At 39.0% G+C, this 22,267-nt stretch overlaps 2 protein-coding genes across 6 annotated transcripts in view; both read right to left on the bottom strand.

The window, feature by feature from the left end:
• Window positions 1-1,580, bottom strand: part of LOC109856822 (beta-amyloid-like protein) — a 42,650-nt gene extending 41,070 nt beyond the window's left edge. For 2 of the 3 annotated variants that reach the window (XM_020432510.1, XM_020432511.1), the window contains exon 1: window positions 1,169-1,579. In XM_020432510.1, the coding sequence (XP_020288099.1) occupies window positions 1,169-1,228 (60 nt within the window). In that variant the 5' untranslated portion in view covers window positions 1,229-1,579. Of the gene's footprint in view, window positions 1-1,168 lie in introns of all 3 variants that reach the window. The other variant, XM_020432512.1, reaches the window with a different exon arrangement.
• Window positions 1,581-8,275: 6,695 nt separating this feature from the next.
• On the bottom strand, window positions 8,276-22,196 carry LOC109856824 (persulfide dioxygenase ETHE1, mitochondrial). Of its 3 annotated transcripts, none has more exons than XM_020432514.1 (6): window positions 21,775-22,196; window positions 19,419-19,563; window positions 16,648-16,833; window positions 12,971-13,059; window positions 10,786-10,954; window positions 8,276-9,304 (listed from the first exon to the last, which is right to left on the bottom strand). In XM_020432514.1, exons 1-6 carry the CDS (start codon window positions 21,892-21,894, stop codon window positions 9,237-9,239), a joined length of 777 nt encoding a protein of 258 aa, XP_020288103.1. In that variant the 5' UTR covers window positions 21,895-22,196; the 3' UTR covers window positions 8,276-9,236. The 3 variants fall into 3 exon arrangements, with proteins under 3 accessions (XP_020288103.1, XP_020288102.1, XP_020288104.1); XM_020432513.1 differs by having other exon boundaries at window positions 10,786-10,996; window positions 21,775-22,195; XM_020432515.1 differs by lacking the exon at window positions 12,971-13,059 and having other exon boundaries at window positions 10,786-10,996.
• Window positions 22,197-22,267: the final 71 nt, after the last annotated feature.

The raw sequence follows: 22,267 nt of genomic DNA, 5'->3' as shown, positions 1-22,267 counted from the left end.
AAAAAAAAAAAAAAAAAAACAAATCGCGCGACGAAAGAAGAACGAAATCGATCGTCACATCGAGGACCTGGACCTTTTCACACGGCCCACACCGTATGTGTTTTCTCGCACAGCCTACACACCACAATATGCCTACGCGCGACAATCTAGGGCGTGTTAAAACTTCGAATCGGAAGATCGGAAAAACATGTCGAATGTCGAGGGTTTAAGCCTCTCTCGGGGGAGAGATTTCGTTTAATAAAATTATGAGACTCTCACGCGCGTGCTAATAAAGAAGACGACGGCGAGAAGAAAATAAATTCGCCGATCGACTTGTCAACGCGCAACGTCACGTCGCGAAACTCGCAACTTTTCTCATCTCAAAGATATTTGATAAATAAATTGCGCGCTTCGACGTTTCGTAAAAACTTTCTTTTCTCACCGGATAGAAAACTCATTCTTATCTTCAGCGCGTATAGAAATATGTGTCAATTCTTGTGTCAATAAACGACACATTTTTTTTAACTTTAAGAGACAAATATATATATATATATATATATATATATATATATATGTATATTATATAAAAGACACACATACACATAAATTGCCATGTATATAATAAAATATTTAAAAAAAAAGAAACAACGATATTTATTTATCGAACCTCTGTGTGTGTGTGTGATCGGGATTTTTATCCGAATTGCACACAAAAGAAGCCCCAAAAAAAAGAAAAAAGAGAATCGATATCGATACAAAAAGCTTTTGTAATTTGAAGAAGTTATTACGAGAGACATCGTCGCGCGAGACACACGATGCGAATCGGTGCGTGCGAAACATCACGGTCATTGATCGGACCGTTTGACAGCCGCCATGGAAACGGCCACGGAATCGCGACGGAATACGACCGGTAATGCGATTTCGGAGCTAAGAAAAGCCGGTGTTTTTTTTCTTCTTTTTTTTTTTTTTTATTTTTTTTTATTTTTTACGCGGCACACCACATCGATCGTGCGGTAGTGCGCCTGACATTTGCCTGGCTCAAGGGTGAAAGCGCCATGCCGTAAGGAGAGCTGCTCTCCGCACCGACCGCTCGCGCCTCCTCCTCCTCCGGTCGTTCAAAAGCAGGAAACTATAGAGAAGAAGACCAGAGACGGAGGGAAACAAGAGAGAGGGTTGACAGAATTCTTACCTGTACCCGGCAGACCGACAGGACGCCGAGCAATGCGGTCAGCGCCAGCATCCCCTTCATCTTCTCCTACTCTCGCTGATACACCTACGATATTCTTCCACGTCCTCGTTGAGAGCGTTCGTGCCTAACGAGAGAAGGTACTTCGGTTGAATTCTTCGCGATCCTTGCGGAGGATCTTTTTTTCTCTCTCTCTCTCTCTCTCCCTGTCTCTCTCTCTCTCTCTCTTTTTCTTCTCTCTTTTTTCTCTATCGTCGCCGACGGGATAAGAGAAACGACGTGCGTCAACGATTCCGAATGAAATCCCGGGATGGCCGATTTATTCCGTGTGCTTAAAAAATTTTCTTTTTATGCGGCGCACAATTCACCTGCCATATAACACCCGAGAGCGCAGCGAACTACTGCCTGCCGCTGGCGGCCGCCGCTGCTGGGTGGGTCGCTCGTTCCTACGTGAAGGCAAGATGGAGGCGCGCGTCGGCGGCGGCGGTGGCGACTGCGCCGCACCGCACCGGTGTCCGACACTCTTTTACGGCCAATCACGGCTCGGCGTTTGCTAACCGGCGCGTTCACATGCGCGCCGTCACCAGTCGATAATGTGGCGGGAACGTAGCTGGTTCAAACCGACGCACAAACGTCACCGCACGGAATTCGGAATCGCATGATTTTCGAGGGAGATCGAATTAGACAATTAACGCGCGCGCGTTGACCGCCGCGAGAGAATACCCGGACTGATTCTCTTAAATGTCACCGGGTCCGTCCTGACGTGCGCGTCCGTCGGCGTCGCGCTAAAACAAACGCGTCTCGCGGTATTCGCGCGTGTGTGTGTGTGTGTGTGTGACGCGCACGACAGATACATACTTAATTAGTACGTAAATGTTTTTACGTGACATTATATGTATCTGTTATTTAAATACAAGATAATTGAATTATTTACATTTGTGTGTGGAAAGACGAGAGAAATCGGTAGACTCTGATAATAAATTTATAAGATAAATTGTTAAAAAAAAGAAAATTGGTAAATGTTACAAATATTATATTATTTTAATCATTGAAAAACATCTGCCAAACATCGGCGAAAGAGTAATATAACGCTGCGAATGTTGAGTAAGCAGACAAGTTTAATTGCATCAACTTACTATCGTTATCGTTTTTCGATAAAGTCGATAAACGGACGGTCTTTCCTTAATAGAAGAACGCAATACTGCGCGCGAAGATACGCTAAAAAGATATATACAAAATATATTAATTGTACGATTGTTTATTTTTTTTTTTTTTTTTTTTTTTTTTTTTTTTTTTTTTTTTTTTTTTTTTTNTTTTTTTTTTTTTTTTTACGTTTCTTCTTTTATATTTTGATGGAATTATTTTTCACGATTTTATTTCGATGCGAATTGCTCATATTTTTTTTTTTTATTCTGCAATATTGAAAATATTGAAAATTGATATTGGGAATTGGCGCTCAAATCCGTTTGCGCAGAATTAATGTAAATTTTAATTTGCAAATTTTCAATTCGCACGCGTCACTCTTTTTGATTTATTTGAAATCCGACAACGCTTATTACATGACATCGTGTTTATGGTTGCAATAAATTATTCGTTGGTGAAGTAGAGCAATACAAGCCAAATGAGTTTATTCGCGGCTCTTTAAATTAACAGAGGCGTAAGAGCCGTAATTGTTATTGTCGGGATTACACGCGGAAAATCTCAAATTCCTGCGCGTCTGCACGCGCGGATGAAAAATATCCCTAAATAAAATTATTTGTAACTTTGTTTTTCGTGTAATGAAAACGGAATTCTAGGATATAACGGTTGTGTTGTTGGCGTTTATTCCGTACTATTTTTCGAAACTTTACGGTAATTAATAAAACCGTTTTGTTTGCCGGAATATTTAACGAATTAATTATTGCATCACCATGTAACACATTTTAATGACATATTTGTTGTACATCTCAATAATCAAATTTATTTTCCACAAGTTATACGGGCGAGAAAAATTCTGGCTAAAGATTATATTAGATAAATAAATTGTTCAATAAATTGCCATTGAGTTTTTTATTATAATAAATTATAAACTAAAAAAAACAAAAACATTAATTTCTTTCTTAAAATAAAGAAACGCGACTGTGTGTTTTGCTTGGTTTTGATTAAATGCCGCATAATTCATTTCCAAACGAGACTTTGTGCGAGACCTTGTGTGTAATTCGAGAAAACGAGCGCGCGCGACATCGTCGGACGGTCGTAAAAATGCGAGGTGCGACTCCTTTTGCTAATTAAAGGAGCTCCTTGTCTTTTGTGCCACAGACGAAAGAACCGCCCTCGACCAATGGCAATCGATGACGGAGCGTGCAGTTTCGCTGCGGCAAATTGATCTCCCTACGCATAAGAAATCGAAACGAGAACTCGCAGGGAGGAGACGAAAAAAGAAGGAGGAAGAGAAAAGAAAGACGATGCAAAGAAGCAGAAGAAAATGGAAAAAGGTACGAAGAACGGCGAGGGGAGAGAGATAGCAGCGGACGACAAGAGAGAAGTGCGGAAAAGGTTGCACAACGGAGCATAAGTTGAAATGTCTGCATCCATGACAAAATCAACAACCTGTAGATACGGAGTCGACTATCACGATGGCAATAAGGTAACAAAAAAATCATGTTACCACTCTACGGAGTACCACTGGAGCCAGAGTAACGGGCCCGACGACGACACGGCGCTCCCGTGCAAAAATATTCTCTGCGCCAGGAAGAGAACTCTGGGATCACGTGTGTGTGTGTGTGTGTGTGTCTGTGTGCGACATCAAGGATTTGCTCTTAAGAAAAGCTCGAATATGTTGTTCAACACTGACAATCGACATTCGTTCTCTTCGCAGAACTTCTGGCGCAGAAGTTGTTTGATTTTTTTTTCTAATACAAAGAAAAAACCAAAGAACCTATGGTCCAGGTTGAAGGTGGACAAATACAATATAAAACGCAGTGTATTCTGAATATTTTGATCGCTTCTTATTGTTGATCATCTTCAAGCACTGTTTACATTAATAATAATATGAAAATTCTAAAATTGTGAAAATATAAAAAATCCGCGCTTCACAATTTTCACAATTTTAGAATTTTTATATTATTATTATTATCGCGTAAACGATGCTGAGGATGATCAACAAACAAAAGAGGCTTTTTGGTTTTTTCTTTGTATTATAATTTGTTTCAACAAAGAGCCGTTATTAAAATTAATTAATTTGTTTTCTTTCCCAAAATTCTGTTGCTTTGCCTGTGTGTGTATGTGTGTGCGCGCGCACATTTCTAAGGGTAGCAAGGATGACAGTCGTCATTTTGTTTTAGAATTTTTGGCAGAATATTAATAAACAAACTTTTATCCAAACGCTATATATCGTAGAGACGCTATTATTTGAAAAAAGTTAGATTTGTTATTTAGAGAAATGCTCGTTTTCCATTATATTCCATTATTTATAATTTTTGCTTTAAACAAATTTTGAAGCAGCACTCGGAGAGTAGCAAATTATAATAATAATAATAATAATAACAACTCGTCCTCGCTCACTTAAATATAATTTAACGTTTTCACTGCTCTGTCACACATCGTACACGTACATACGTAGGAGATGGCTCCTGACATTAGCAAAGGCATTTCGCTGAAAGATAATTTTTTTTTAATATAGGCCTGTATTTTTTTTTTTTTTTTCACATAACTCATCCGGGCAAGTTAAAAATGACATGCACATTTTAGATAGAAATACACCGTCTGCCTCGAAATATATGATAATCTACTGTCGTTTTAAAAAGTCGACATTGTTAATATTTTTTTATTTTTTTCTCTCTTTGTCACACACATTTTATGCGCATATTTGTCGCGATTACGCGCGCGCGCGTCATTATTAATTAGGCGAATATCCCGACATTTGCGCCGAAAAAACTCGACCGGGGGTAATTATTCGACCGCGTCCGTGTGACCGTCGTAAATTTTTTGTGGAACGCGGCCAAATAAACATAACGTTGTTGTTTACAACAGTCGCGCTTCAAAAAAAAAAAAAAAAAAAAAAAATGCTGTTTAGAGTTGATTCCCTCGTGCGTAACTACGTTCCCAATCGTTACATCACGTCGTTTGGCCGCGGTAATTGGCTTCGCGCGTCGAAATAGTAATTTCGCCATTCGATATGTCGCAGCAACACTCGCGGCATCGCGTCGATACGGCACGCTGAAATAATACGTTAACGCGACCGCGGGGAATCTCGCGCGCGCGCGCGCTTCGAAATCAATTACGCGCCCGCGAATTGTAGTACGGTTTTGTTTCCCGTACTTTTTTCCCTTCTGTTATCTCACGCTAATGGAAAGCACGGCGGAAAGAGACAAAGAAAAAAAGGAAAATAAAGAGAGAGAGAGAGAGAGAGAGAGAGAGAGGAGAAGAAAGAGAAAAGGACGCGCTCTAATATAGTTCTCTCAAAGGGCAACGATAATTATCGAGTCGTGAGAACGGATGCGGATCTCTCTTCAAAGACCCGCGCGCGCAGTGATTTTGAAATTGCGGTTTCTTGAAGGTACGGAACTTCGCGACGGGGGAAAAGCAGCGAAACGAGAGCAAAAACGTAGAGTCGGTTAGTAAATAGCCAGTTGCGTTCTCCACTCGCAACACAACACGCGGCCATCTTTCAGTGATAACACACACCGTGAGGAGAGGGCCGTCCTTGCGATAAAACACGGCGAAACAATCTGCGGTATCTTCCTTGGCTTGGATAAATAAAAGCAGGTGACACAGCCGGTGGATCCGCCCAGCGACGAGACAATCCCCCGCAAACGAAACATTAAAACATTTTGTTACTTGTTTTGTTTTTTTATTATTTACCGCTTCCTCTCTTTGGGGCGCGATATATCAAATTGATATATCGTTTACTTAATTGTTATTCATTAACATAATTAATTAAAACTAAAAAAAAAAAGAAAGAAGTTGAAATATAAACAAAGATGTTGTTGTGTACACGTCAGTAATCGTGAGACAAACTTCGGTCCACGAGATAAGCTCTTCCGGCTTCGCTCCTTTTGTCTCCCTCTCTCTCTCTCTCTCTTTGTGTGTATATAAACTGTTCAACAAATATATAACTAACATATTGAGTAAACTAAGTAACATCCCACAGATGCTACGTAACTTGATATAAATTAGTACACACATACCTCCGCTAACATATTGCGTAAACAAGAAAATAACTCTGTGTTTCAATCTCTCGACAGAAAAAAAAGTGACACGTCAGAAATTTTTCGAATCCGAGAACAAGCGAAAAATAAAAATCCATCAAAAATTCAAAATTTTTAGAGAAGAAAATTTCGTTGCGTTTCGTAATTTCACGGCGCAAAACAAAACGCGCAAATAAAAAAACAATTTTCCTTTTGTTGTTACTGTTCAATACGGTCAATTCGATGATATCGCGAAACGCCGAGGTCAAAGACCGTTAAGAAAGATGATGAAGTTGCAAAATATTTTGCAAACAAACGATTAAAAAATGCGTAATATATGTGTAATATACACATATATGTGTTCAAAGAGATGTGTGTAATATACACACATATATATATATATATATATATTAAATATGCAAAATTTAAACGATGTACCGAATCACATATATTTTTGTTAAACGAAGAAAAAGTGAATGTGTACGTCTGAAAAAAAATCCTAGTTTCAAATTTCGTGGCCGGATCGCACACAGAAGCGCGTCGTCACCTCGACCGCGCGATTCCGAACCTGTTCCGCGAATTGCTCGCTCGCGCGAGTTAACTATTACGAACCAAACAACGCGCCTGCCTTTGGCCTTTTTCGGCGGACACATGAAAATACATGAGTAGGTAGCCTTGGCCCGTGTGCTTTCGTCCGTGTGTCGGGCACCGTACCGGTTACCTTGGAAACGGTATCGATTTCAACCCTCAGCTATGCAGTAGGAAACCAGCACCACACCATGGGGGTCTCTTCACCCCTGAGTTTCGACGAGGCGCACGGAGCCCGTTTCGACAACCCGATTACAAGGGCCCCTGTCTCTTTCCCTCCCGTCCTTTCCACCCCTCTACGTTTGCGATGCCGCGATGCTTTCTCCCTCTCTCTCTCTATCTCTCTCTCTCTTGTTCCGATCCTTCGAGGGTTTGCCCTAGGACGTAGCAATGAACGCTTTTCCACCCACCTAACCCTCCCCCCCCCGTCTCTTCTCTGTCTCTTCTTTGTCTCTTTCTCTTTAACTCTCTCTCTCGATCGTTTTCACTCTACTGATTTGCGAAGCTGTATACATCTCTCGCGACTCGATTGCTCGGCCCGAAAGTTATTATTGATGCAAGGCAAACTGCAAATAGCCTCCTCTCGATTCTCGTAGCAGATGATGAATTCGCGGATCCTCTCCTAATTACACGTGGATTGCATTATCGTGAGAGCACATCGGCTTTGTGCCAGATATAATTGGTGTGTACAGTTGAAACTATATCGATGGATCTATAACCGCGATTGAACGCAATTATAATACGCAAATCGATGATGAACTTGAAGATTTAAGATTTAAATATATATATATATATATATATATATATATATAAATTTCTTTTTTATGGTAAATAGAAAAATTAAAAACAACATTACGCGTTTCGATTAATTAACAAGCACATTGTAAGATCATTTTGTGCGATAACAAAACTGTTAAAGAGGATGTTGTGCGGCGCGCGACATGCGCAAGCGTGTTGTTATGCGCGCGACTCTACGACAAAGTAAGTAATAACTCAAGGCGGATGTAATTCACGAAATTGAGGTATTACGGGAAACTTTGGGTAGTTCACCCAGAAGATAGTGAGAGAGAGAGAGAGAGAGACACCGTGAAGAAGGGATGACAATCCTAAATGCATAGAATATTTCAACGCCCAAACGGTATATTCTCCTTCTCTGCGGCAAAAAATATTCTGCATACGGAATTTATTTTTTTTTTCTTTTTTTTTTTTTTTTTACAAACAGTTATACAATTATTTTTTCACCTCAAACTGTTAGTTTTCAAAAACGTTTGTGTTTTTCGACAAACGAATCTGAAATTTAAAAATTTCTGTTAAACCACAGTTCACTTAACAATTAATCAAGGAAGAATACAAATGTATTTTTGTTATTTATTTAAGAGAAAAATATATTTAAACCGGCGACGTTTTGTGTCTCAGTGCACAATATAGGCAACTAAGCTTCTTACCAATTTTGAGTAAGACGAAATTTTTTTCTAAGCTCTTAAAAACTCTGTTTTTTTTTTAATATTGTGCAGAATGCTGTGTGTGTGTGTGTGTTCTCTAATCCACTATTATGAATATAACAAAGAAAAAAGGAGACGTTCGTGCGCAAATTCTTGAAATGTTATTTTAGAGCGCTATGAATTCCGCAAAACTCTTTCAAAAGTTAACAAGTGTGTCGCGCACACACGTCGGATGTGACAACGAGTGTGTAATATAGTTCCATTTCTGTCACAAACGAGATCACGTCCGTTAAGGAGAAAGCGCACAATGTTCGGTTATTTAGGTCGTATAATTTGTACGCGTTGCATCTCTTGAAGAATATATACGCATAGTGTTAATATACACATAACGCACACGCACATATTTTGATTCATTAAAATTACCAGAGACGCAAAACAAAACAAATATTTACCGCTCGTCTTATCGTTCCAACAAACGAAGCGGCAAATCGAACAGGCGCAAACAATATCATTGTTTGAAAACTGTACAATAAACATTTTATTTTGTTTTTTGTACGTAACAATAATTCGCGACTTATTAGTCCGAAATACTTCTTGTTCGTTATAAAATATGTATATGGATTATTCTCCTTAAATATCTCCTTAATAATATCTTAAGAAAAAATGGATGATTTTTTCTAAAAACTTATTAACAATTCACATGAGTATTTAATAAAATTTATATGAGTTATGTAAATCGTAATCTCAGAGCGCGTGATAAACTATTCGCTATCATATTATGTATAAAAATAGAACGGATGATTAACAATAAAGCGAATAAAACTAAAAAATACTGGCGTGCAACTGCATTGGCTGTAACAATATCGATGAGTTTTACTGTTTGTCTGTTTTTTCTTCAACCTCGTACACACCGCACATTTTATTGGCCGGTACAGCTTTATCTGAAACAATATTACATTATACACATAAACTTTACAGTGATAACAATAACGTTCCAATATTTTTCTAACAATTCTTGTGGTGGTTATAAACTCTCTTTTATTCAAGTTTCAACCAAAATCATATATAAATTTAATACAGTTTTCCACAATTTGACTCAAGTGAAAACGACTGGCGCGCGTTTATTCAACATTTATTTCGGGGGAATGCGAATCGACATTTTCATCGATCTAGTTTTTCGGTTCGCCGAAAACAGGATGTAACACGACGTTTCTGCTCATCTAATATTTAAACGTGTCAAAAAAAAAAAAAAAAAAAAAAAAAAAACACCACAGGAAGAGACATAACAATTGTTGCAAATACCTCTTTCTTCACAAAATCACCGTCCGTCAAGTATCGTTTAATTCTTCATCGCATTGGACGAGATTTGAAAAACAAAAAAAAAGTATGGAAATGAAAAATGTGAGGAAATTTCTTATCCGCGATGTGCAATTCTAATTTGAACATTTGAAGTTTTCGCGCACAGTTTTACCTACTCCGAATAGATTCCTATAAATTCTTAAGACCGCGTGCTCTTTTATATCTTTTTTTTTTTCCGACGCGTCAATCACATAACTGTCAGTGAAGTTTTTTCGCTTAATTTACGGAAAGTTCTGCTCACCCCCCCTCCCCTGTTTCACGTCTCGTCCAATCAGCTCTCATTGTTCCGCGTTTCCCCCCCCCCCCAAAAAAAATTAGCGATCTGCGCGGATTCGCGCAAAAAATTCGAGAGTTTTCACTTTTCATTTGGCAACAAAAAAAGTCGCGCGATCGCGCGAGCGTCTCGATCTGTTCTCGATCAATGCGCGATTTTCTCACACTCTCCCGTCGACTCCCAGCACTCGCGGATCGCATCTCAAGACGACACGGGAACATCTTGAAGACGACTATTAGCTTATCAGTTCGAATCCATCGCGGCTGATAGCAGCTAGATGTGCGCGAACTTACTCTTCTCCTCCCCTCCCCCCAAAAAAAAGTAAAGTAAAATAAAATGTCGGTGACTCCCGATGGGAGTTGTTTTCTCCGCGCAACCACAGAGCGCTTCCAGGGAGAAACCCCGCTTTGATAACAACCCCTAGATAGAGCGCAACAATCCCCTCCCTCTTCCTCTCTACTTTAGTACATTAATTATTTCTAACTACTATCAAGAGCGTTGTATCACTTGGGGGCCTACGACCTTTAGGAATTTGTAATGTAACCAAAAGTTTCGGCGAAGTTTAAAGCGCGGGAATTAGCAAAATAATCAAAACAAGTGTCAACTCTTCTGGAATTTAACGCTCTCAACAGACTTGACGTTTGTATATGTCGCTTAAATATGTAATATAATACACAAACGCAAAATGTCACGAGAAAATTGTTTGATATCATCAGCAAGAGTAATTTTTTATTTAGAATTTTTAATTATATATCGATAAAAAATATAAATACAATGAAAATACGTTACCGATCATCTTCGGATACGGAAGGTTGAGATTGTCCATGATGGCGACGAACTCCTCCAACGATTTCGACAGTCTGGGATTGAGAACCATCTCCTCGGCCACCGTGGTCACGGTTCGTCCGTTGTAATCGTGCGCCGGATAGAGCCGATAATGTCGCGGCAGCGTGAAAATCTTCTCGTGAATGGATTTGTACAGAGTCGCGGCGGATCCGCCCTGCGCCGTTCAGGTACGATACGATTATTTAGAATAGATGGCAATTAACGTCGTGTCACAAACCTATCTACGATATATATATATATATACTCGTGACATTACGCGAAAACCGACCGTAAAAAGCACAACAACACAGAGCGAAATTACCAAGCAGCGACGCAAAAAGCACGCGCGCGCTCGCGCTCGCGCGACACCGCAGATTAATTTGATCGATCGCGAAACACCTTCGGTTCTTGTTAAATGAAAATCCTATAATAACAAAACTCGGTTAAATAAAGGACAAACAAAAAAATATATTGTTTACACAATTATCTAGGATACTCGCGCGCGGAGAAATAAAATAAATTTCAATTATATACCGCTATAGAAAAAAGGCTGTGCAGTGCGTGTGTCAGAGGTGTAACAACGTGGAAATTGCCCGTTTTGAAATATGTCGCCGGGCGAAAATAATCATTTCGGTCGCGGGTTCTCCCGCGGTAAAAGGTCGGTTTAACTCGAGCTTTCGGAGAGGAAAGGAGGAGAGAGAGAGTCGCGGGACGCGCGTTTATAAAATGCACCGGTGCGCGCGGTCGAGCACGCGCGGGGTACGGGGACTATGACGGACGGCTATTCATCACGCGAGTTGCGGAAAAGAAGTCTTTCATATTCTGGATGATATATCGACGTTTTACCTCGCGGTAGGTACGCGCGACACGGGTAGGAAAATGTTATTGCGCGCGCGGCTGTCGCGCGCGGCGAGAATTCAGGATGCCCGAGCGCAAAGCAAAACCCGACGAGACGACGAGGGGTTACCGCCGCGTCTCTGTTTCTCCGCCCCGTAGAATCGATCGTCGATTAGTTACGACGTTTCAAATAAACGCCATTTATCCGACGTTCGACAATTATATTGGACGGTGACAACGCGCGAAGGGCACTTTCGATCACAAAAAGGCCGTTTGTATTGATTGAACGGCGCCGAAACGCCGGTATGCAGCAGACAGCATCCAGGATGCAAAGGCGAGCTTTTCGCGGGGATTAACGTGTGTGTGTGTGTGCGGACCAATAACCCTCCCCCTTCCTCCCCCACCGGTCGAATCAATGAGAGAGAATCTTCTCGTGAACATCGTGGAGAGTCCGTCTCGTCTCTCATATTTCGAGAATTATCGCACTTTTTTCGCGTTCGAATCTTTCAGAAGTGATATATATATATATTTCTGTGTGTGTGAAATTAATCGAGAATTATTTGTTGCAATTTTTGAAAATAAAAAATATCATATATATTTGTTTGATTTAAAAAACCAAGTAGTTCGAAAATTGTGCGATAATTCTAGTTCGCGTTTTTGGAAGTGAATTAGAACCACATGACGTTCAAGTCCACCACATGCATGCGGAGAGAAAGCTTGCGTGTTCTCTGCGGAAGAATAAATGCGATTTTCAACTCTGCGGAGAGAACTCTTGCGGAGTCATTCCGGCCGCACATTCGGGGGTTTATAACGCTGAACGTTTTAATTGTGAATTTTGCTTCAATACGGTGAGACCTTATTTACGATCAAATTTGGCGATTAATCGGCCATCAATCTAGAAACAATGACAAAATACGGTAAAATAATAACAACGTTACGTTTTTTTTTTGAGAGAGAGACATTGTTTCAATTATTTGCTTTCGGGCACGACGTGAAAATTGAAAATTCTCTTTTCAGATTTTTGTTCCCGAAAACGCATAATCGTAAAGAAGATAATGCGATAAAATGAAATTGTAATAAAAAAATTTCTTCGCTTCTCGGAACGCGTGAAAAGATATTGCCGCCATTTTTCCACGTTTAAAGGCGTGTACATGTGCGACAAGAACACGAATCACACATGCGTTAACCACCACCGTATGTATGTCCGCGAAAGATACGAGATTTTTCCAGAAGACGAGAGAGTTTTCTCCGCCGGAGAACACACACATATGTACCACTCGTTTTCTCACTCTCACTCTCTCTCTCTCCTTACCTGAAAATCAGTTCTGCCACATCCCCGTATCAGGAGTGCATCACCCGTGAACGCGATTGCCTGCTCATCGCAAACGTACGTGACGCAACCTGCGCAGATCAGATGGAATATTTACGATATCATGCTTCGACTAACACCGACTCGTCATTCGGCAAACATCGTGTCTCGTTTTTTCGGACCGAAACATATTTATCTCTTCGCGGCGATTTGCCCTTCGTAATCGGCCGCTACGATAAATTGAGTTCTCGTTCGTCAGCTCTCGTTCATCCTATTTGCGTGCGATATCGCGTTTTCAGCGAAAACGAAAGAGAGAGAGAGAGAGAGAAAAAAAAATAAAAAAAAACTACAAGCAGATATATATTACGTTCGCTAGAAAAATGTCGAACAGCCGTATCTCTCTCTCTCTCTCTCTCTTTCTCTCTCTATCCGGCGAACAAAACCATTTATATATATCCCGAGCAATGTAAAAATCGGATCAAGAGCGAAATAATGGAAACGTTAACGCGCGCAAACACGTCCAATAAATTTCCAATTATAAAATTACAACAGCAGTATTTTTTTTTTTTTTAATGAGTTTTATAAAGACCGAATTTTCGTTACGCGTTGTATATACGCGTTGTATACGCGTTGTACGTGCGAGCGTGTGATAATTTTATAATTAAACAATAATTACACAATAATTTTATAATTACACAATAATATATGTAATATATATATATATATTAATATATATATGCGATCGTTGAAACAAAAAACAATTACGCGTTAACTGTTGTAATAGCTCGTGTAGTCAATTATAAAAAAACAAAACCTATTATTCATATACGTAACGACTTATATTTCTGAATAAATACGCGTTGAATGATCGAGCCACGATTTTATCATAAAATTACAAATGAGTTTTGGAATGCGCCGCGCGCATCAATTGCGCCAAGTGTCGGAGAATCGTTCGCACGGTTTATCACATCCTCGATATATATATACGCGTACACAACACTGCTCCACACAAAATATTTTCGCTCTTTTTCGTAAAATATACAAACTCGCCACATTTAGCACCAAGAATCACGGAGAAATTTTCTAGGAATTTAATCAGCATCATTTAAACTCTCTTCACGTTTTGGGAACGGTCGGATATCGAATATCCACGATCCGTGTGGATATTTAATGCACGTTCCGCGTATTCGGCACGAAAAAAAATCCGAACTCGTGATCGAGCTCCCGTGGCTCGATATAGCTTATAGACCAGACACCCCCCCCCGTCCAGGATTTTCGCCCTGGACAAACGATTGAACTCGCGACGAGTAGCGCGGCGAATCTGGCACGATCGATAAGAACGGCCATATCCTTTTTTTTCTTTTTTTTTTTCTTTTTTTTTGTCGTCGTAAAAAAAAACAACTCCCAGTAGTGCATCTGTACACGTTACGTGTACATGTTACCGGACAGCATCCTCAAGGCTATATATAGAATGGATCAAGCGTTAGAGACCTCCCCCAAATTGGGAAGAGAAAGCTGTTTGTGACACTGCCAAAAGATTAATAGTTTCCGCGAGTTACCAGATAGATTGAAAGTTCAGACTCTCTCTCTTTCTCTTCTCGTTGTCTGAAAAACGCTTTGCTTTTGAGCTATATATATAATACGGATATAAAACGTTCCTCCGAGAACAGATATAGAGAGAATGGTAACAGAAGAGATACGTCGTTTGTTATTTAATTAGAGAAGTAGCAAAAATATGTTCGATTCGTTTTCCCGAAAGAATCCCGCGTTTTTTTTAATTAATTCGGTTAATTGGTTTGGAGAAAATTTTGCAATATCTCTGCGTGCGCCAACAACAAAGAGAATTCCGAGAACACTTTGTGAACAAGCGAGAACGTAGTTTCTTAATGATAAAAAAACAAATACTGGCGGATCTAGGAATATGAGCGGGGGAAAAAAAAAAAAGAAAACTGCAAGAACAAGCTCGCAGCTACAATTTCCCGGGTGAAGGAACAACTCGAGTTAATCACTCCAGGGACGCTATTTCACACGCAACACGCGTGCGAAATGCGGGACACGACGCTCGCGCGCGCGCGCACGCGCGAAGAGCACTTTCTTTTAAACGTGCAAAAATAACAAAGAAGAAGAGACAATACGAGACGAAGGAACGCGAACGAAACGCGCAAACATATTCAGACGATATTTTGATTTCTTTTTTTTTGTGGATATTGTAAAAATCTAGAAAAAATATTTGTTCTGCGTCGCGCAAACTTTTCACAAAAAAACGTTCTTACGTTTTTTCTCTTTCACCTTCGTCGCGAATCCGCGGATAGAAAATATTGATATCAACGATGTATTTTTAAATGCGGTTTCTTAAAGCGTTTATATTGCAACATCTTTTGCTCTCTCTCTCTCTCTCACAGATCGATCACGTGGACGAGACGCGCGGACGCGCATTATATCCTTGATCTTTTCAGTCCACGTGTAAAATACACACGCCCGCCCCCCTTTCCCTCTTCTTCTTCTTCTTCTTCTCCGTCACCTTCGAAGAGAAAAGTATTTCGCCACTTTTCTCGTCGCGCGTCTCAATTAATAAAATAATAGACCGGGCGAGCGCGCCCGGGATCGATCGCGCAAGAAATCCACTTTGATACCGCTTGTGAGTTGCGGGCTTTTGTTCGGTTAAAACTTATCGCGCGCGTTATATAGACTCCCCCTCCCCCTTCGCCCCGAAACTTTCGTTATGTCGCTCGAAAATTAACGGCCCTTGTATTCCTCGTCGGCGCGCGCATTAAAGAAATCGCGCTAAATCGGATTACCGAATGCGTGTTACGAGAATTTTTGCGAAATTATTGCACACACACGCGTATGCCACACACGGAGCGCGCGGCGGCGCGCTTGTAAATAAATGCGAAACTATATGAAAATTTGATGTAAACTTTTTAATACATTTAAAATTAAAAAGTTTTTCGAATAAAAATCTCAAGCTATATAACATGTTTCGAAACACGTGTATACCGAAACAATATTAAAAAGCAAAAAATAGGATAAAGTAATGTTGAAAAATGAAACGCGGATGATAACAAGGAAAATCCGAAAATTCATTTTTCATTTGCAGCTCAACAAGACAACGATATATATCATTGTACATACGTGTATATATCGTAACGCGAAATAGCTCGCGAAACATGTCGAGAAAACGCTTGAATCCACGTATGTATCAAATATGATACACTATGCACTTAGCCCTTTATAGGGCGCAACGCCGCGCTGTATTTTACCACTCCATGTGGCTGACACATAGGCGATGGTAGGATGCCTAGCTAAATGGGCAGCGGTATAATATTTTACTGCTCGTAAAAAAAAAAAAAGGCGAAAACGGCAAATCTGCCATTTTTGGCAAAAAAAAAAAAAAAAAAAAAAAAAAAAAAGAGACGACGTTGTCCGTTCTTTCTTCGGCAAACACTTTTGTGTGTGAGGATTCGATTAGGAGTGCCAAGTTTTTTTAAGCTGTTTTTTTTCCAGTTTCAATACAACAACATACGATCTATAAAATATTTTGGTAAAATATCGAAAACTTTGAAATGCAACGCTTATTGAACATAATTGTCAAAATTGCGCGAAAGAAAATAAGAGACGATGAACGAGAAGAAGTTAAAAAAAAAGAAATTAATTTGACTTGAAAAAAGAGAATCTCTGACCTTCGGTGTGGCCCGGGGTGGGCACCGCGTTCAGACGATATCTGCCGAACCGCACCTGATCGTACGGATTCAAAAGTACGTCCGCCTCGGCGCCGCTGATGCGCGATATCACAGACTTGCAACCTGGCAGCAATAATTTCAAACGTCCTGTGCCGGTGATGTGGTCCGCGTGCACGTGCGTGTTCACTGTAAACAACAAGAAAGATTGCCGCACCGAGAGAGAGAGAGAAAAGACGCCAGTCACCGTTACCCCGTAAATGCATAATCAATAAAAGCCGCGATCGCAACGCTGTATCATGCTTTACGCGAAAAACGCGCTACGGTGCATTTTAAAATTCTCAATAAATTGTTTCCAACCGTTGAGAGAAATAACACGCGATATTGTTCGTGGGATTGTGAAATCACTTATAACACACACACACACACACAATTGAAAGAGATTTTCGTACGCAAAAATTTACTAACAACATACGTTAAAACATTAACAAATAACGAATTTAAGAATTAAAGATCTAAAAAATTTAACGTTAAAAAAAATCTACGCGATATTAATTAATTGATTAAACAACTCGAAATGAAGAAGAGACACATTTTCTCTCTCTCTCTCTCTCTCTCTCTCTCTCTCTCTCTCTCTTTCTCGTTATTATTTTAAAACATATTATTTCTCAGTATCTATCTATACACAAATACGTGCGCAAATAATTAAATTACATTAAATCTATTAATTTAATTAGCGGCTATACTCTTTATACATACAAGTGAATTACAAACAGCACGCGCAGTTTTACAGGAAGAGAGCGACATTAATAACGGCCGCATTATCGGAAAATAGAGAGAGGTGTATTATGGAAATGTTCGTTTGTTCGGGACAGAATTGGCACACACAGAGAACTTCGCATAAACAAGTGCATACGTTCCACTTAGCCGGAGCGATCCCTCGCAAAAACCACTTCGCGGTCTGATATAGCGCAATAAGTAATAAGGGTAATCCTATTAACCCTTTTACACCCTAATTTATGGCGCCGCAACCTTCGTCTCTTCTTGCCAAACTCCAAGTCCCCCGTCGTCATTAAGGACGCGAATTTCGATAGGAAAAAGCTAATATTGCAGTATCTACGTAGCGAAACAAAAACTGACGTCGCGATCTTGTTGATAGATACGCGTATGTGTACATACAAGGTTATCATCATAAATAAAATTGCGCGTTAAAAGGAAACAAAAATTCTAGACTTCCAGTGCTGCAGTGTGCAAGATATAATATACATAGTTTTGCGCGTGAGATAGGGATACATTTTCGTAATTTCAACACGAGCTTTATTGCAGGTTAGATAATGAGCACTAATTGAGAATTAAATTAATGCGGATCCGCCCACGCGAGCACCAAGCGCGCGATTTATTCGATGAAATAATGCCTTTTGTCGCGCGAGATACACTCGAAAATTATATAATAGATATATATATATATATATATATATACAGCATATATAGAGCAACAACAAGTGCGAAATCGAATCGGATTCTCCTTGAAGTCGAAGTTCTTTATCGAAATTGGGAAAGTTCGATGATATGCCTGGACACGCAGTGTCCCACCAGGTTTATGGTCCACGGCCGTGTTAACCCCGCGGAACAATAGCGAAACTATGCAGGACCTACGACCCCATCCTACGCGCGGCGGGATTGCATGCCAATTCATTATGAAGTTCGGCAAATATTGGTCGGTTAGTAGGATAGTTTGCAATATAATTCTGCGCTCGCGGCTCGTAAATCACAGCGCGGAACATTGCGTAATTGCCGACACAAATAGATTTTCCGTGATATCAAATAACTAAAATAATAATACATTTTGTTTTGCATATAGTATGGTATAGTGCGTGCGGTTAATTAATTGTCAATTCAATCGTTTTGCGGAAAATATTAATAAGCTTTAGATCACTGTAGTTACATCATACAAGCAATGTTTGATTTCCAAACATCGTTTAATAATTATAGACATCACATGTTAATGCAACATTATACAATGTTAATACAATATTATGTTTATATCAGCTATATCTCTCTTGATGTCTAGACAATTTTTTGTCAATTGTGCAGTCAGATAGCGGACAATTTTTAGAAAGATGTAAAAAGGAACAAAAACATGTAACGTTACAGAAATGTGGCTGTCAATATCAATCCAACATTTTATAAAAACTAACAATATCGTAAAAATAAATGTCGAACGCGCAGCGAACATCCAGCATGTTAAAATCATTCGATGATTTCTCGTTCAAACTTATTGTTTTTCATGTAGCAATTCGAGAATTGTAATAGTCTATTCTGGTTACGCGCCAGAATTTTTAAAGTTAAAAGATTTGAACAATTTTTTAAAATAACGTAGATTTAATTTGAAAAAGACTGAATATATTTTGCATACAATGACGTATTAGCTTATATAAAGCGCCGATATAAACATAGATTTTTAATTCAACAATGAAAGTTTTTTTTGATTTGAGAGACACGCACGCGAATTTGAACAATTAAGCGATCCATTTTAAGTCGATTCTGACAAGTTTAAATTTACTTTGAAAATATATGCGCACACACAGAGAGAAAGAGAAAGAAAGAGAGAGAGAGAAAAGTTCAACAAGCAATCCTAGCTGGGGAGTAAAAACATACAATCGCAACTAAAATAATATCGAATACTACGAAAAATTGTGCGATTTATCTGCGCGTTTCTCTCGATTTTCGCGATATTTATGCACAAGATAATGGACGATAGATTGAAAACTTACAGGTATATCTCAACGTTAATCCCAGTTCCTCGATGATTTTTTTATCGCGCTCCGCCCATTCGACAACCGGGTCGATCAAAATCGCTATCCTCTCGCTGATGTCTGCCAGCAAATACGTGTACGTGCTGGATTTCGGATCAAAAAACTGCAAATTTACAAATGACTACTTACTAACTTGTTTAATATTAACGTATTTTTTTTTTCATATTATGAAAAAACTACATTTAAACACATTAAAAAATGTTTCCTGTATAATAGCGTTGTGTTTTTTTTATAATTGTAATTATTACAGATAAAAGTATTTGCATATGTCGAAATGAATTAATGAATAAAACAACTAAATTAATAACTGATTTTTAATAAAAAAAAAAAAAAAAAAAGAACTGAATAAATATGATAAAATATAATAAGATAAACTCGTTACACATTATAATATATTACATGTGCGATAATATAGTCATCGCACGGAAGAGATTATAAGTTTTGTAGAAAACATACTTTCAGATAAACGATTATACATGCGTATATATGTATATACACACATACATGTTTGCGGTGTAGGCATTTGTGCACAGTAATGTAAGAGATAAGATAAATAAATGGTTTTACATAAAGAAAACATCTATCCATTTTGATAACGTTTAGGCACAGTGTGATAATACACACCTTTCAAATCTTATCATGTATTTTTTTCACATTTCGAATCTTTAATTCATGCACGAATCACGCAGAGGATAACGCAGATAAAAAATATGTTTTTCAATGTATCTGTTTTCCGAGTATTTCTTTTTTGCCACAAAATTTCCTCCAAAATATATATGAAATATTTCTGCGTGTTTGTTTTTTCTCTACCACATTAATGTACAACATTTAACTAATCTTGTTAGTTTCTGATCCATTTTTTTTTTTTTTGTTTTTTCCAGATAGAATTTGTAATATTGTAATTGTTTTTGGTAGGTTCTTTTTATGTTTTTTTTTTGTTTTTTATTCAATTCCAGTCCGAACTTTTCATAAAAGTAAAGTGCGCGCGCGCGCGTTTGTTTGATGCAAATCCGCAAAAAAAGCGAATGCACCATATATACATATTTATATATTACGGCATGTTTTTTTTAATAAAAATGTTTCGTTAATATTAAATGGATGCATATTTGTGTGCTGCTTTGATCATTGGCAAAGATGAATTTTATTCAACAATTTTGAAAGTTTCTTCTTTTTATTTCGTAATATCTCTAATAATAATAATGCAATAAACAAAATTGGTGGACTTAAAAAGTTTGAAATTATACATTCGTGTTTTTTTATTCTACCATTTTCTTTTATATGTATGCATATAAACGCTAATACCAACATGTATATACATATATATATATATACATATATCGGTTCTTTCTGGCAGCCCTCTCCTTACATTTTCTTACAATCCCTTTCCTTCCTTTTTATCCTTCGAAATCCTGAATACCAGACCTGCTCTCTGTTTTACATACGGCAAATGCACTGCTAAAAAGAACGGATGTTGAAGTGCTCTCTTTTTCCCTTCCCATACATACGTTCTTGTGCAACATCTTTTTTCTCTCATTCAAACTACTAAACACACGTTTACTTTATCCTAAGTGCATCCAAATTTTCACGCAGTTGAAAGAAACAGATTTTCGATTCTCTCTCTCCTCCCTTAAAAATATACTTCTCTCGGCGCGCCTTGTATATATTTCTTATTTTCTTCTCCTTGCAAAAACTTTCGCGTACAAAAATGCGATAATGTGTCGCACAAGAAGATACTTTTTTGCGCGTATCGATTTATTTCCGTTGATCACACAACAGCGATATGACAAATTGTTTTTTTTTTTTCTACTCACCCGAAAAAAAAAGATGTGAAAATCGAGGCGAGAAAAACTTCCTCCAATCGCTTTCACGATTCTGTTAAAATGATCATTGAAAAAAAAACAAACAAATAACAACTTTGTTGTATCGTTACAACGTTACGGAATGTGCCGGAAGAAAATTTGTGCGACACTCGCGATCAAAAGAATTAGCCTCGCGCCGAACCGAACCGAAGTGCGAGCGACCGCCCGTCAGATGGCGCTGGCGACCGCTGGCACCCGCAGGTTTCTTTCGCGGGAAAACTATTATTATTCTTTTACACCATGCAATATTCATCGAAGCAACCAATGCAACTCTTTTTGTCTTTTATCGCACAAATATAACACGATCTTTCACGTGATTCCCCAATGTTCAACAAATTTGTGTGCAAAATGCAAGAGCGATTTTGCGATCGTCGTTCGACGCACGTTACGCGCGTGCGCGCACAAAAAAAAAGAAATTGCATTATGCACGTTGCGTGATGCAAAGAGGCCTTTACCTGGCGGAACAGAAAATCCTTGGAGAAGGGTGCGGGTTCCGTCAAAACGTCGGACATGGCGCGCGTTCCGATTGTCTTCTGAATTACCGACGAGACCGCTCGACCGAAAACGCGAATCATTGGGGCGCTTGTATTATTCGAGCCGCAACCCTTATCGTCGCGCGTACCGACTCGCACTGACGTACGAGAGAGCGTGTCGCACGCGTGTGACACGAATCTGTCAAAATCGTGCGGATCCTTTACGTCATGCGGATTCTCTCAACAATTGAACAACATTGCGCAACGTATCGAATGATAAAAGATATCTTCGACGCGAGATTATGTAAAAAAAAAAATCATTCTCGCACGTTCTGGCTCCGCGCCGTAATCGGACAAACTGCTGAGTCATAAAAATCCATTTGCGAAGTAAACACCTCTTGTAAATTGCAGCAAATTGCGTAATAACGTCGTCGTCGTCGTCGTCGTCATCGAGCGACACCGTCACACGTAGAAA

Source organism: Pseudomyrmex gracilis, unplaced genomic scaffold, assembly GCF_002006095.1.
Source record: "Pseudomyrmex gracilis isolate BER0280 unplaced genomic scaffold, ASM200609v1 scaffold_136, whole genome shotgun sequence".
NCBI lineage: Eukaryota > Metazoa > Arthropoda > Insecta > Hymenoptera > Formicidae > Pseudomyrmex > Pseudomyrmex gracilis.
This window is presented reverse-complemented; position numbering and strand designations above follow the sequence as displayed.

Bases quoted from the DNA above. Each gene is read 5' to 3' on its own strand.
- LOC109856824 (XM_020432513.1), bottom strand. From the start codon at position 21,894: ATGATTCGCGTTTTCGGTCGAGCGGTCTCGTCGGTAATTCAGAAGACA. The intron at 19,564-21,774 runs GTAAAGGCCTCT...GTAAATTTGCAG, and splicing joins AGGATTTTCTGTTCCGCCAG to TTTTTTGATCCGAAATCCAG. The intron at 9,305-10,785 runs GTAACGTATTTT...ATATTGTTTCAG, and splicing joins TCCGTATCCGAAGATGATCG to ATAAAGCTGTACCGGCCAAT.